Source organism: Myotis yumanensis, unplaced genomic scaffold (genome assembly GCF_028538775.1).
Source record: "Myotis yumanensis isolate MYYU_CA2020_CCGP unplaced genomic scaffold, mMyoYum1.0.hap1 SCAF_2, whole genome shotgun sequence".
In the NCBI taxonomy this organism is placed as follows: Eukaryota; Metazoa; Chordata; class Mammalia; order Chiroptera; family Vespertilionidae; genus Myotis; species Myotis yumanensis.
The window spans coordinates 15,114,486-15,129,179 of record NW_027223753.1 but is presented as its reverse complement, the minus strand read 5'-3'; the positions used below and the strand labels follow the sequence as shown (position 1 = coordinate 15,129,179).

At 49.4% G+C, this 14,694-nt stretch overlaps 1 protein-coding gene and 1 long non-coding RNA gene across 5 annotated transcripts in view; one reads left to right on the top strand and one right to left on the bottom strand.

Annotated features, from left to right (window-relative positions):
• Nucleotides 1-14,694, bottom strand: part of NCMAP (non-compact myelin associated protein) — a 51,412-nt gene that overhangs the window by 15,925 nt on the left and 20,793 nt on the right. The window contains exon 1 of one of the 4 annotated variants that reach the window (XM_070404370.1): nt 11,376-12,332. The exons of 2 other annotated variants lie outside the window; for them this stretch is intronic. Coding sequence is in view for 1 of the 2 variants with exons in the window: in XM_070404367.1 (XP_070260468.1) it covers nt 5,981-6,057 (77 nt within the window). In the remaining variant the exon portion in view is untranslated. Of the gene's footprint in view, nt 1-5,980; nt 6,091-11,375; nt 12,333-14,694 lie in introns of those variants that run through there. One more of the 4 variants, XM_070404367.1, reaches the window with a different exon arrangement.
• Nucleotides 10,653-13,521, top strand: LOC139003005 (uncharacterized). Its single transcript, XR_011470203.1, has 2 exons — nt 10,653-10,752; nt 12,521-13,521. It is a non-coding gene; the product is annotated as an uncharacterized lncRNA (long non-coding RNA).

Sequence of the window (14,694 nt, the reverse complement as noted above, 5' to 3'; positions counted from 1 at the left end):
GAGGAGCTGAGACTCAAACTCACATCTTCTACCTCCAAACTGTCCGTGGCTGCCAAGCCTCCCAGGAGGTTAGCAATTGTCCTGGGGCACTCCACGGGTCAGCAGCCTGAGCTGGCAGGGCTCCTCGCACACGGCACTGTTGCCAAGGGGGCCAGATAATTCTCCATTTCGGGACCTGACCTGTGCAGGGCAGGATGTTTAGCGCATCCCTGGTCTCCACCCACTAGATGCCAGTAGCACCCCTAGTTGTGGCAAAAATGTCTCCAGATGTTTCTCAGTCTGGGAGGCAAATGGCCTCTGGCAGAGAACTATTGGAGGGGAACAACAGACCTGTCTCTTGACAGTTCCCTATCCTTCCTCCCTGAGGACGTCTCGACAGGAAGGGAAATGTCCACCGGTGGATAGACAACCAGTAACAACAATGACGATGACAACCACAAACACAGCGACCATTTAGCAGGTGCTCGCTCTGGACTGCTCACCATGCCAAGGACTTCGTATACGTTTTCTCACGCATATGATCTCTGTTTCCCAGACGGAGGAACCGAGGCTCAGCGAGGCTAGGTAACGCACCCAACATCCCAGTGCTAACGAAGAGCACAGGTAGGAAGCATTCGTTTCCTATGGCTGTTGTAACTAACCACCACACACCTAGTGGCTTCAAACAACACAAATGAATTTCTCGTCGCTCTAGAGGTCAGCAGTCTACAATCAGTGTCGCTGGGCTAAAAGCGAGGCCTTGGCAGGGCTGTATTCCTTTTGGAGGCTCTGGGGGAGAACCTGTTGCCTTGTCTCTTCCAGCTTCTGCAGGCCATCTGATTCCTTGGCCCAAGGCCCCTCCTCCACCTACATCTTCAAGGTAACAGTGTGGCATCTTCCTATCTCTCTCTTCCTCTGACCTCTGCTTCCATCATCTCTCCTCTCCTCTCACTCTCCTGCCTCCCCGTATAAGGACCCTTGTGATTACATTGGCCTCACCGAGATTCAGGAGAATCTCCTCACCTCTAGATCCTTATTCTCATCTACAAAGTCCCTTTTGTCATGTAAGGTAACACGGTCACAGGTTTGGGGATTAGCATGTGGATAAACTTGGGGGGAGGGGGACATATATGTAGGCTTTAGACCAGCGGTTCTCAACCTGTGGGTCGCGACCCCTTTGGGGGTCAAACGACCCTTTCACAGGGGTCGCCTAAGACCATCGGAAAACACATATATAATTACATACTGTTTTTGTGATTAATCACTATGCTTTAATTATGTTCAATTTGTGACAATGAAATTGGGGGTCACCACAACATGAGGAACTGTATTAAAGGGTCGCGGCATTAGGAAGGTTGAGAACCACTGCTCTAGACTCTTATCTTTCTCACCCCAGGCTTTGTACTCTTATCTACTCTCGCCTCCCATGCCCTGCCTGAGCAGACAATCCCCACAGGCCAGGAGCTGTGCAGGGCACTGAGGGGTCGGATAGGAGTGGGAGGCACTAGCACACAGGAGGGAGTGGTGAGAAGTCCATTGATGGGAGCAGAGGAAGAGTCCGAAGACAATGGACCAGTGCAGGGTTGTGGGGAGTGGGCTCAGGAGTCAACCGGGCAGGTCTGCTTCCTGCCCTCCAAGCGAGTCTCAGCACCTACCTCCACCCTAACTTCAAATACATCGGTAGTTCATCCTGTCCTGAAGGACCACCCCACCCCAGCCCTCACCACCCAGGGTTCCGTCCCATCTGTGGGGTTCATTTGCCCAGTTAACTGGTAACCACTCTCAATTTTTTCTTTCTACATCTCCTCTCTGCCAATGTAACCTAACTTAAAATATAGATATACAGCCTTGCAGGTACCTAGCATACACTAACCTTTATTTAGAATTAATAACCTGTAGCCTGGCCGGCGTGGCTCAGTGGTTGAACGTCGACCTGTGAACCAGGAGGTCACGGTTCCACGGTCAGCGCACATGCCCCGATTGCTAGCTCGATCCTCAGTGTGAGGCATGCAAGAGGCAGCTGGTCAATGATTCTCTCTCATCATTGATGTTTCTATCTCTTCCTCCCTCTCTGAAATCAAGAAAAATACATATATATATAAAGAATTAATAACCTGTTAACCCACTTAGATCACCCTGGATACTATAAGGCTTGTGTAACCATACCCTGTAATTTGCTAAGAGTTTAGCAGAAGGGCTGAGACTTAATTAGTTAAACTTGTTTCCATATCCGTGCCATCCCTGACATTGGCAAGTACCAGAACTGTTTTTTTCAGGGATAAGCCCAAGATGCTTTGCGGGACCAGGGACTGATCCGGCTCAATTCCCCCGAGGCTGGGAGAAGCGGCCTGGAGGACTCTATACCGACCGCTTCAGGAACTAGTCCCATATCCTCCTTATGATGCTAAAATCTCCTCCCTTTCCTCCCACGGGTGGAGGTTTCCCACCATTCTTTAACATGCGGCGTAAGTACTGGCATGTTTTCTAAAGGCGCATGCGCAGTAATGCCCCCAGCTGGCCATGCGACGATGAGGCTCACCTTGCTGTTCATGCATGATTTCCCTGAATGAGGACGAATCCGATCCTGTGCTGGGGACAGCTGCTTTGGGAAGTGACCTTCCTCCACCCCTCGCCCCCACGAGTGTCCTTGCCTGACAGCTCTCAATCAGGTACGTTCCTTCTGATAAAATCTTCTTTGAGCTGTTTGCCTAGCAACTGCTGGGTAATTGGACCCAGTTTCATCTGGAAGACCGAGGGCTTAGAAGGTGTTTAATCTTGTAAGTCCACTCCCTGTCCCATTCTGGGGTGCAAGGATGCCCGTCAGCTGCAGGCCCCTCCCGGAGCCCATTGATCCATCCCTTTACAGAAAGGAGACACCACACGGCCTGTTAGCCAGCCTGTCCCGCCCCAGCCAGCCAGAGCCTCGCACATCCCCCAGCAGAACTGGGCTCCGCAGCGACTTAGGGATGACTCTCCTGACCCATAGGAAAACAGAGGTAAAAAGGATAAATTCGGTTTTGCCTCATTCTGGGAGAAATAATGCTTAGGATCTATATTTTTCTTTTAAAAATTATATTTTTTTGGTTAAGCATAGCCGATGGAACGCAGTATTCATCTCTGCTTCCTCCTGAGACGCCTCACAAATGATAGTAAAGCACGTAGACCCACAGGCCGAGGGAAAGGAGGGAAGACAACCACTAGAGCAGTGATGGCGAACCTATGACATGCAAACTCATTTTTTGGGTTGATTTTTCTATGTTAAATGGCATTTAAATATATAAAATAAACATCAAAAATATAAGCCTTTGTTTTACTATGGTTGCAAATATCAAAAAATTTCTATATGTGACACGGCACCAGAGTTAAGTTAGGGTTTTTCAAAATGCTGACACGCCGAGCTCAAAAGGTTCGCCATCACTGGACTAGAGAGAGGCCGATCCAGGTCTGAAAGCAGGAAGAGCTGATGGCTGAGTGGGAAAGGCTGATGGAAACCAATCAAAGCTGATCTCGCTGACGAAACCCCAGGAAGACTCAGGAATGGGGGCAGCAGCTGCCACCAAAGGCCAGGGTCCCACCTGGGGCTGAAAAGAGGAATTTGCAGCTCAGCTCCAGTCCCTCCTTCTTGGGTCCTCCTGGCACAGGCTTCCTCTGCCCCAGGGATGCGGTAAGTTCGCCTCTGCAGAGAGTGAATCAGGAGGTGGACTGCACAGCCCCAGATGACAGCCACGTGTGGCCATTTACATTTAAATGAAAATTAATTAAAATTAAATAAAATAAAAAGCTCAGTGTGGCCCTACCTGATTTGGCTCAGTGGATAGAGCATCCTGGGTTGCGGGCTCCATCCCCAGTAGGGGGCGTGCAGAAGGCAGCGGATCAGTGGTTATTTCTCATCATTGATGTTTCTATCTCTCTCTCCCTCTCCCTTCCTCTCTGAAGTCAATAAAAATGTATTTAAAAGAAAGAAAGGGTGCTAAGAAATTAAAAATTGACAAAATAAAGAAAAATTTCAAAAAAGGCTTGGAAGATTGACAACATGTCTCATAAAGTGGAACAAACCAGATTACTCCAAGAGGTCCAACAACCTAATAAGAATTCCAGAAGTGATCAAGCAGAGAAAGTTGAGGGAAGGAAATTATCAAATAAAAAATAATACCTCAAAATTTCCCAGAAGTGAAGGATATGAATTTTCAGAATAAGAGGACCCTCTGAGTCCCCAGAATAATGAATGAAAAAGACCCCAATAGGGCTCATCATCATGACCTTTTAGAACACAGGGCATAAAAAGAATACTCCACACATGTCCATAGATTTATTTTTTTTTTAAAAACCTCTGTAAAAAAATTGATTTGAGAGAGAAACATTGATTTGTTGCTCCATTTATGTATGTATTCCTTGGTTGCTTCTTGTATGTGCCCGACTGGGGATCAAACCCACAACCTTGGGGAACCCTTGGGGTATCGGGATGATGCTCTAACCATTGAGCTCCTTGGCGAGGGCAATTTTATTTCTAAGGTCAAATACGAAGGACCAACAATCAGATAAAACCAGAACGGCACTGGGTTTGACAGGAGCAGCACCAGAAGCTCTAAGACAAGCCTCCAAAATGCTGAGGGAAAATAATTTCCAGCCGAGACGTGGATAGCAAGCCAAGCTAAATATTGAACGAAAGGGCATACGAACGATATTTTTGGGGCAGGCAGGGCTTTTTAAAAACCCACTGCACCCCATGCACCTTTGCCCAGGAAGCTCCTAGACTAGAGGATGTGCCTCACTAAAGTGGAAGAGCAAGCCAAGGGGGAGCAGCACACGGATGGGGGACTGGGGGGTGCCCAGGGCCATCACTCTGCAGCAACCTGGGGTGACCAATCCCACTGCGGGGGAGGAGGGAGGCTCAGGGGATTCACCAGCCACGAGAAAATGCAACCGGGAGATTTTCAGACTGAAAGGAGATCTATTTTTCTGTTGGAGTGTTTGGGGATGAATTTATGATAGAAAACTGAGCTCTTCCAAAAGACGTAAGGAACCTAACTTCCCCCTCCGCACACACAACCTCTCACCACTCCCCACCCACCTCTGCGATGGTCCTGGGAGGCACCCCCCTGTGACCACAGGATTCTGTGGAACCCTGTCTGAGAACCTCTCAGCCCAATGCCCTCTCCTTACAATTGGGGAAACTGAGGACAAGCAAAGCCACCCAGGCGCACATAGAGAGAAGAAAGTTTACTTGGTGAGTTGTGGAGAACTCCTCTCTGATTCATTTAAGACGAGAGCAGTCACAATAGTAAGAACTAAACCAAACCTGAAGGAACCCCGGCTGGTGAGTGAGGCCCCACCTGGCCTGTGTTATCCGCCTTAGCTGTGCTTTCAATCACCCTGCGATGTAACTGCAGGAAATTCCCAAAAAGAACAGACTTAGTTACTTCTAAGTTCCTGAGCTACGTCTAATGACCACCTATCAAAGCAAGAACACGTAGATGTAACTGAGTCCTGTACACCCTGGACAAGTCAGCCTTAAACCTCTGGGGGAAGTTGGGGTGGGAGTGCAGGGGGAAAAACACATAACCGAGTACCAACGCCCTCCTTGGAACCAGGGGCCCTGACCCCCAGTGCTCTTGGGGACCTTATTATTGTTTTTAAGAGTCAAGGCCAACGTCCTCCTGCGAACTCCAATGACCAGACTTTGTCCCTATTGCCGACGTTTCAGGGGCCTCACTTTTGATTCTTTGCCTCTCTGTCCACGTTCTCCAAGGGCTTGGCTAACCTCAACGTGTTTGCAATTAGTGAGTGAAGGATGTAAACTCGGGCGTATCTGAACTTGAAATTCTAAGACACCTACTAGTCTGTAACACATGACAGTCTCTCTTTGCATCTCAATGTCCTGGTCTATGAAGCTCATCTCCTTACCTATTTAACAGGGTCACCACCAAAACCCCAACGGAGAGGCCTGATTACGGGGCAAGAACCTGGGCTGGAAGTTAGGAGTCCTGGGTTCGAGTCTTACCTGTGCTGCTTACTTGCTGCGTGACCTTGGGCAAGCCACTTCTCCTGTTTGGACTTCAGTTTGCTCTCCTGCAACATGCGCAGCTGGGGCCCTGTGACCTCCGCCTCATGCTCCTTCCACCGTGTGACTCCCAGCCCCCCGTCTGGTTCAGGACGCGGCCCCTCACCCTCCCCGAGGCTTGCCGGCCTCCCACACCCTCCATTCCAGAAGAAACACCCTTCCCCTTTCCTGCCCAAGCTCGGCCTGGCAAGCGCCGGGCTGCCGAGAGGACGGAGGTGGGGAAACAGGCCCAGCAGTTCAGGCCTCCGTGGTGAGAGCTGGCCCGTGGCCAGTCACAACAGGCCTGGAGATACAGAGGGCATTTGTCTGGGGGACCCAAGGTCTCATGTAAACCTTCGCTCTCGCGTTGGCCGGCCGCCTCTCTTCTGCCTCCCGCCCAGGCGCAGTACCAGCACCCGCTTTGTGGTGAAGTGGGCTGTGGGTGCTGCACAGACCTGAGCAGCCCCTCGATGGGCTGGGAAACTGGACAGAAGGGGGTAAGGGGACGGGGGAGGGTGGCCACAGTGAGGTTGGAGGGTGGAGACAGTGCGGGGGGGGGGGGGCAGGAAAGGTTTTGGACCCAGCAGTGGGGCAGACCAGGGGGGCAGGAGGAAGGGGCTAGTGCCCGACTCTCTCGTCGATTAGCCAAGGGCTGTGAGCTAGGTACTTCCTTCTCTCCTCCAGGCCTCAGTTTTAAAATGGGACTGACTTCCCATTTTATGCTGTGAGGACTAGAGTAAGATGATGAACTCAGTGTGATGTAGTGGAGAAAAGGGTTTGGATTAGATGAACCTGGGTTCAAATCCCACACCTATTACCTCTGAACTCACTGTGTGGGCAACTCATTTACCCTCCATGAGCCTCATTGTCCTCACCTGAGGGAAAAAGGTGTGTGCGCAGCTAAATAAGAGTGTGAGGATTAGCCCTGGCTGGTTTGGCTCAGTGGATATGAAGCATCCATCTTATATAAAAACTGCTGTTTGAAATTTTAACCCTGCATTTTGGCTTCTGTAAATACTCGCTTAAATAATAAGGAAAATAAGACTACTCCCATTTCAGAGAGGCCATTAAACCTTCCCCAGACAAAGTTATCAGTGCTGGCACCGGCCAAGCCTTTGGTTGAGGTCTCAAAGCCCCACCACATAGGGGCTCTTTAAGAACTTGCAAAGGGAACGGGAAAACCCCATATTTGGGAGACAAAGAGGGTAAAATGGTATAAATACAGGAAACTTCCTGTGTGACTTCGCCCAGAATTCTAGAGACATTTTTCTCTGGGCCCGTGCATAATAATAATAATAATAATAATAAATGTAACTCCATCTCTCTAAGTGTTGCTTGGTTCTTCTCCAGTTTTCTGTTACAGGGCGTCAGCCTGCGAACCAAAGGTTTCCGGGTTCGATTCCGGTCAAGAGTACATACCTTGGTTGCAGGCTCCTCCCTGGCCTGGGCCCTGGTCGGGGCTCCTGCAGGAGGCAACCAATCGATGTGTTTCTCTCACATCGATGTTTCTCTCGGTCTTTCCCTCTCTCTTCCACTCTCCCTAAAAATCAATGGAAAAATATCTTCGGGCGAGGATTAAGAGTGTAAGGATCAAATAAGAACGGATAGAAAGTATCTGCGTAATAAATAGGTTTGACTCGGTCAGGGCCACCTCATGACTTCTGTGGGCCCCTCCCTCCGTAATAAATTTTCATGGCCTCTAAACATTGTATTTTTTCTGATGTGAGAAGAAGTTGTAATATTTTTCTCCCACCCTAAAAGTTGTTCCCCTTGATTTTAAAATAAATGAAAAGATTTGGAGGAGGGAACCTGGCCAGTTGGTTAGAATCTGCCACGGTTGCGGGTTTGACCCCCCAGTCAGAACACATACAAGAAGCAACCAATGAATGCATAAATAAGTGGAACAACAAATCAATGTTCTCTCTCTCAAATCAATAAATTAAAAAAAAAACATTTTAAGGGGGACTCAAGTCTACCTCACACGAGAACTTATGATGATCCAAAAGTACCCCCAGGTTTTAGATCCTGCAGACCCCTCCAGTCTCATCCCTGTCTGAGCTCAGCCCTGTCAATCCCTCCTATCCCTGCCACAGGGCCTTTGCATGTGCCAAGCACTTTCCTCACCTGCTGACACATGATGTTTGAACCTAAGTGTTACTTAAGATATCTGTGCTGTGCACTCCGACAGCACCATGTCCCTCTCTCGCCACTAGTTGCACTTAGCATCCTCTATTTGATGAATGGCTGGGTCCAAAACCAGTCTCTGAGCTCTAGGAGTGAAGGGGCTATGTCCATTTTTATTCACCGTTTGGATCCCCAGAGCCTGGAACACTGCCTGGCACATTGTAAGTCTGAACACATGGTCGTTGAATGAAGTAAATGGCTAAGTGAATGAGCAGTGGCTGTTCAATACGTACTAGCTGGCGGAACTGCAGCATCGACCAAGGATTGAGCACAGATCACCTGGCTCATGCCTTCGTACTCAGCGATGAAGATGTGACACTAAGACACAAGATGCACCATGAGTGCCATGGAGCTCAGAGAGGGAGAGGTGCTGAGCAGGGGGCGAGGAGGAGGGCTGTGGGGTCAGGGTAACCTGGGTCTGAATCCCAGTAATATATTAATAGGTCATATTTACTTGGTTCTCCGTACCAAGCCCTCTAAGTACTTTATATTTATTGTCTCATCGACCCTAAGGGAAACGCACACTACAGTTGAAAATATTTATGTGAGGAAACGGAGGCCCAGAGAGGTCAAGTAACTTGTCTAAGGTCACCAATTGAGGTGGGTTGTGAACCCAGGGAAGCTGACTTAGTGTCTGCTCCACATTGTGAAGGCATGACAATAAGAACAAGCAGTTAAAAAGCACTATGTGCCAAGCACATTTCTGAAGACTCTACAAAGAAGTTTTTATTTGTATAGTTTTTACTTCATTTTTTATAACATTTTGTCCCATGACAACCCTATGAGGAGAGTATTACTATCTCTATCTTACAGGCAAAACCCCCCCCTGAGGTCCAGAGAAGTTAAGTAACTTGCCTGAGATCACACAGCCAGCAAAAGGGGTAGAACTGGGTGGAACCCAGGCAGAACACTTGAGTTCGTGCTTTTTTTTTTTTTTTTAAATATATTTTATTGATTTTTTACAGAAAGGAAGGGAGAGAGATAGAGAGTCAGAAACATCAATGAGAGAGAAACATCAATCAGCTGCCTCCTGCACATCTCCTACTGGGGATGTGCCCGCAACCCAGGCACATGCCCTTGACCGGAATTGAACCTGGGACCCTTGAGTCCGCAGGCCGACGCTCTATCCACTGAGCCAAACCGGTTTCGGCTCAAGTTCGTGCTTTTAACCTCTGCACTTCACAGCTGCTCAGTGAATGAGCGTTTTTATGATTATTTTACTGGGATTTTGTAAAGTGAGGCAGGGAGGAGCAACATTCTAGCTGGGAGAGCCACCGGGAGTGAAGATGGGGGACGGGAGGTGGGATGAGCACACTCTGGAAGGGAAGTATGACATCTGGTGAGGGGATGGGACGGGGAAGGTCAGAATGGAGATTAGCTGTGAGGGCTGTATGGGATTCATTGGGAACTTCCTCCACAGGGAGACGCTAGCACAGCCGTGGGCAAACTACGGCCCACGGGGCCCGTTTGAAATGAATAAAACTAAAAAAAAAAAAGACCGTACCCTTTTATGTAATGATGTTTACTTTGAATTTATATTAGTTCACACAAACACTCCATCCATGCTTTTGTTCCGGCCCTCCGGTCCAGTTTAAGAACCCATTGTGGTGCTCTAGTCAAAAAGTTTGCCCACCCCTGCACCTGCATGCCTGGCTCCCTTGTTATGAATTCCGAATGAGATGTTTGAAAAACTCCAGAGTGTCAGAGCCAGACTGGCCTGGCTCTGCTGGGTGCCCTTTGGAAAGTTACCTAACCTCTCTGTGCCCCCACTCCTTGTCTGTAAGATGGAGGTAAAAAAGAAAATGACCCCCTTCACTGGCTTGCTGCTGAGGTAAGCGGAGATAACGAATATAAAGCCCCTGGCAGAGCGGCCCAAAGCAGCCCTTTAATAAGTTTCCTTTCTCTCCCCTCCCCCAACGTCAGTCTCACCAGAATTAAGGCTAAAATCACTGATTGATCTAGACCAGTGGTTCTCAACCTTCTGGCCCTTTAAATACAGTTCCTCATGTCGTGACCCAACCATAAAGTTATTTTCGTTGCTACTTCATAACTGTAATGTTGCTACTGTTATGAATCGTCATGTAAATATCTGATATGCAGGATGGTCTCAGGCGACCCCTGTGAAAGGGTCGCTCGACCGCCAAAGGGGTCACGACCCACAGGTTGAGAACCGCTGATCTAGAGCCACAACATTCCTGGAGACCCAAGCTCAATAGGCGAGGGAGGCAAAAGCCAAGCTATGCAGTTTCAAAGATGTGTTCTCGACGGAGAAAAGAGAAGAATTGTAATCTATTTCCTTCTCCCTCCTGCTGTGTCAACTCGGGGTTATATAACTGAACTTCTCTGTGCGGTAACCCTTGGGGGCCTCCAGGAGGCAGGGTTGGCAGTGACATAAATATTTCTGTGCTCTCTGCCCAGGTTCTGAGCAAACAGCACAGCCTGCGAGGAGGAAGCTGGGTGAGGAGTGAGCGCTGGCTGGAGGTCAGGAAGGAGACCCGTGTTCCAGGCCCAGACCTGCCTGGAGGGACATTCGGTGACAAGCTTCCACGGTAGAGTGACCTGGGGGGAGAGATGCCAGTGTGGGCTGGGAGCCGTGGGAACCTTGGTCAGTTCTCTTGGAGGAGAGAATGAAGTCCGCCTTGGCCTGGCATCCGGGGCCCTTCACGCCTCTCTCCCCTCCCACCTCGGCACCCCCTTGGAACTATTGAGCTCCCTCGGGGCAGTGTTTGTCGCCTCTCCCGACGTGTCCTCCCTGCCCCGGGCACGGGTGGTGACAGGGAAACAAAGATATGGGTTTCAGAGTTCCACGTGGGCTTGAGTTCAGGCTCAGTGAAGTCACCATGGGCTCGTGACTCAACCCCTCTGTGCCCATTTCCTCGTCTGTAAACTGGGCTTTGTGATTCCTGTCTTGTTCCTTGTTGCACAATCGGATGAGATAATAAGTGTTAATAAACACCAAGGACTTAGCCTCCCTGTATAGAGCAGGCACAGGTAAGGGTTGGCGTGCAGAAGTCACTCGGCAGTGCACGCCCGACCCCTAGCACAGCGAGCGCTAAGCAAGCTGTTTCCTTCTCCTCCAAGACCTGCCCAAAGCCTCCCTACCGACCCCCAGTCGGTCACTGTGCTGAGACTCTTCACAGCATCCCACGGGCACCTCCGTTACAGTCCTTACCGCGTGAACGTGTTCTCATTAGAAGATAGGTCTGTCTTCTATCTTGGGGGCTCTCTGGGGGGACAAGAGCTGCCTTCGTCACGGCCACCTTGGCACTCAGCATGGGGTCTGCCACTCAGAAGGCACCTGAATGAATAAATGCATGCGTGCACAGGTATAGGCTGCATGGAAGGAATGCGCTTAGGGAATGACCAAGGATGGGCCGGCTTTGAACACACGCGTAACTTTCTGGGCGCTGGATCCCCGCGCTCTGGGGGTGGCCGACAGAGTCCCTCACTCAGTCCCGTGCAACCCCCTGGGGCAAGTCACCCCCGCCCTTGGGCTCTTACGTTGCTTGGACTTGGGCCATGACTTTTTAGTCAATCACCAGGATAGTAGTCCTAGCAAAGGATGTTTGGCTCATGAGGAATCCGAGGGATCTGGGAGCTATGGAGTGAATGTAGAAATACCGGAATTTCCAGAATAGTCCAGCAGCTTATGAATCGGAGACTTACTTCTCCAGCGCCTGGGCTGGCCATGCACCCCACGTACAATTGTCTAGCACATGCTTAGTGGATTGGGGTGGTGTATTTTTTACTCAGTCCTGAGGCTGGAATACACTACTGTGAAGGAACAGAAGCCGCCAGCCTTCTTCCTTGGGGACCGACTTGTTGGAAAAGGAATTAGAATTACAGAGCTTGCCAAGACCTTAGCTTTTTGCACAGTCTCTCCATCATTCTGATTCCATCAGTCGCTTCTGACTGGCTACAGAATAAAGCCCTAATTCTTTGCGTTGGCAACCGAGATCTTCCATGGACGTCTCAGTCTCATCCGCCAGCACCTGTCGCCTTTTCTCCCTGACTCTAGGCAGAATGAGCGACCCCTTGTCTCCTAAACTCACCCACATTTCCCGGCATTGGGAAGCTGGCCACACAGTATCTGCTACTCCACACGCTGTTCTGCGGTGTGACCTGGCCATTGCCCCTCCCTCTCCCCTCCCCTCCCCCAATCAAGATGCAGAGTCTATTTTGTCCACTCCCTGAATCCAGGCGGCCCGATGACTGCTCAGTACCGCTAGAACACGGGAATATGGAAGTGACTGGCTGTCACACTGGAAGCGACACGGGTCTAGCCCTACAGTGGCAGCTTCTGCTTCCTCCTTGCAGAATGCTTGCTCCTGGAACCCCCCCTCTCAAAACCCAGCTGCTATACGGCCAGAAGCCCAAGGCCCATGGAGAGGTCCCAGCCGTGCTCCTGACCGACAGCCCGCGTCAGCGGCCGGCCACGTGAAAGCCTTCAGATGACTGCACAGCCAGCTGAAACCACATGAGACCCTACGTGAGAACCGCCCCGCTGAGCCCAGTCAACCCGTGAGAGAAAAACGATCATAAACTTGTTTTAAGCCACTAAGTGTTGGAGCAGTTGGTCACACAGCAGCAGATCGTCAGCACTGGCCTTCAGTCAGGTGCTCTCTTCCCAACTCCATACCAATCAAAACCTTCCTCTATGGCGAGACCCAACTGTCTCCTCCTCCCAGGTCACCTCTGCCACCTCTGATCACTTTTTTTTTTTTTTATAATATTGATTTCAGAGAGGAAGGGAGAGGGAGAGAGAGATAGAAACATTAATGATGAGAGAGAATCACTGATTGGCTGCCTCCTGCATGCCCCACACTGGGGATCAAGCCTGCAACCTGGGCATATGGCCTGACTGGGAATGGAACCGTGACCTCCTGGTTCATAGGTCAATGCTCAACCACTGAGCCACGCAGGCCAGGCCCCTCTGATAACTTTTAATACTTGTTTGCACCGATCTTAATGGCTTGGTATTGAGATCCCTGGACTTACTTTTCCTTTAAAACATTTATAAAGTTTACGCTAAATGGAAATTTTCTCACTTCTAAAATGGAAAGCCAATGTTACTTGCCCTCAATAGAAGGTAACAAAATAAATCTAATGACAGAGCTCAATGTCCTTAATTTTAGTAGACAATGTTACCTCCCAAGGCTGACCCTCTCTTTGTTTTTTTTTTGCTTCTTTTTAAAATATATTGTTTATTGTTGATAGTATTATAGGTATCTCCCATTTCCCCCTCTACCCCCCCCCCCCCCCCCAACCAGGTCTTCACTGCTATGCATATCCTGTGTAATAAAAGCCTAATATGTAAATTGTCTCAACGGGGCGTTTGACCAGGGGGCCAGGCTGGCCAGCCAACTGCCTGCGGCCACTCCCCCCACCACGCCGTCCCCCCATCCCCCCCCCTCCCCCCCCCCCCCGCCACTGGCACCCTCACAGGGCCTCTAGTAAGATATAAGTTCTTTGGATTATTTCTTCTCGTCCCCCAACTGGTCCTCTCTTTGTTGAGAGTGTTGCCATGACACTGGTAGCCAGACTGAGTTCCAGGATCTGGGCAGTTACAGCATGTCAACCTCGGGATCCCTGGATCACAAGGCCAAGGTTGTGTCCTTAAATTCAGCAGTTCTGCAGCCTGTGATTCTGCCACTTTTCTGATTCTGGCAGGCGCCAGAGGTCCCCAAGCTGGCCAGTTCTGCAGTGTTTGGGATTCTCCAGCCTTTCCAATATATATATATATATATATATATATATATATATATATATATATTTTTTTTTTTTTTCTGTATTTTTAAAAATTTTTTTTAAATTGATTTCAGAGGAAGGAAGAGGGAGAGAGAGATAGAAACATCAGTGATGAGAGAGAATTATTGATCAGCTGCCTCCTACACACCCTCCACGAGGGATTGAGCCCGCAACCTGGGCAAGTGCCCTTGACCGGAATTGAACCCAGGACCCTTGAGTCCACAGGCTGACACTCTATCCACTGAGCCAAACCAGCTAGGACCTTCCCAATATTTTTAAAGAATTAGGTACATAAAATCCTTTCCAACATAAAATGCCAAGTTCTGCTTCTGTTTCCTGCACTGACCCCTGACTTAGCACTCCGACTTGCAGGACCTCCTGGATTTGTTTCTTTCATTATTTATTTCCCCCACGAGTATTTTCAATGTAGGTCTTTGTGGGTTTGTTTTTTTTTTTAAATACTCACCCGAGGATATTTTTCCATTGATTTTTAGAGAGAGTGGAAGAGAGAGGAGAAAAACAGAGAGAAACATGGATATAAGAGAAACACATCAATTGGTTGCTTCCCACACCTGGCCCGACCAGGGCCCAAGCTGGGGAGGAGCCTGAAACCGAGGTAGGTGCCTTTGACCAGAATCAAACCTGGGACCCTTTGGTCCGCAAGCCAACGCTTTATCCACTGAGCCAAACTGGCTAGGACTCAATGTGGGTCTTTGTATTCCACCTTCTGCAGCTTTATTTGA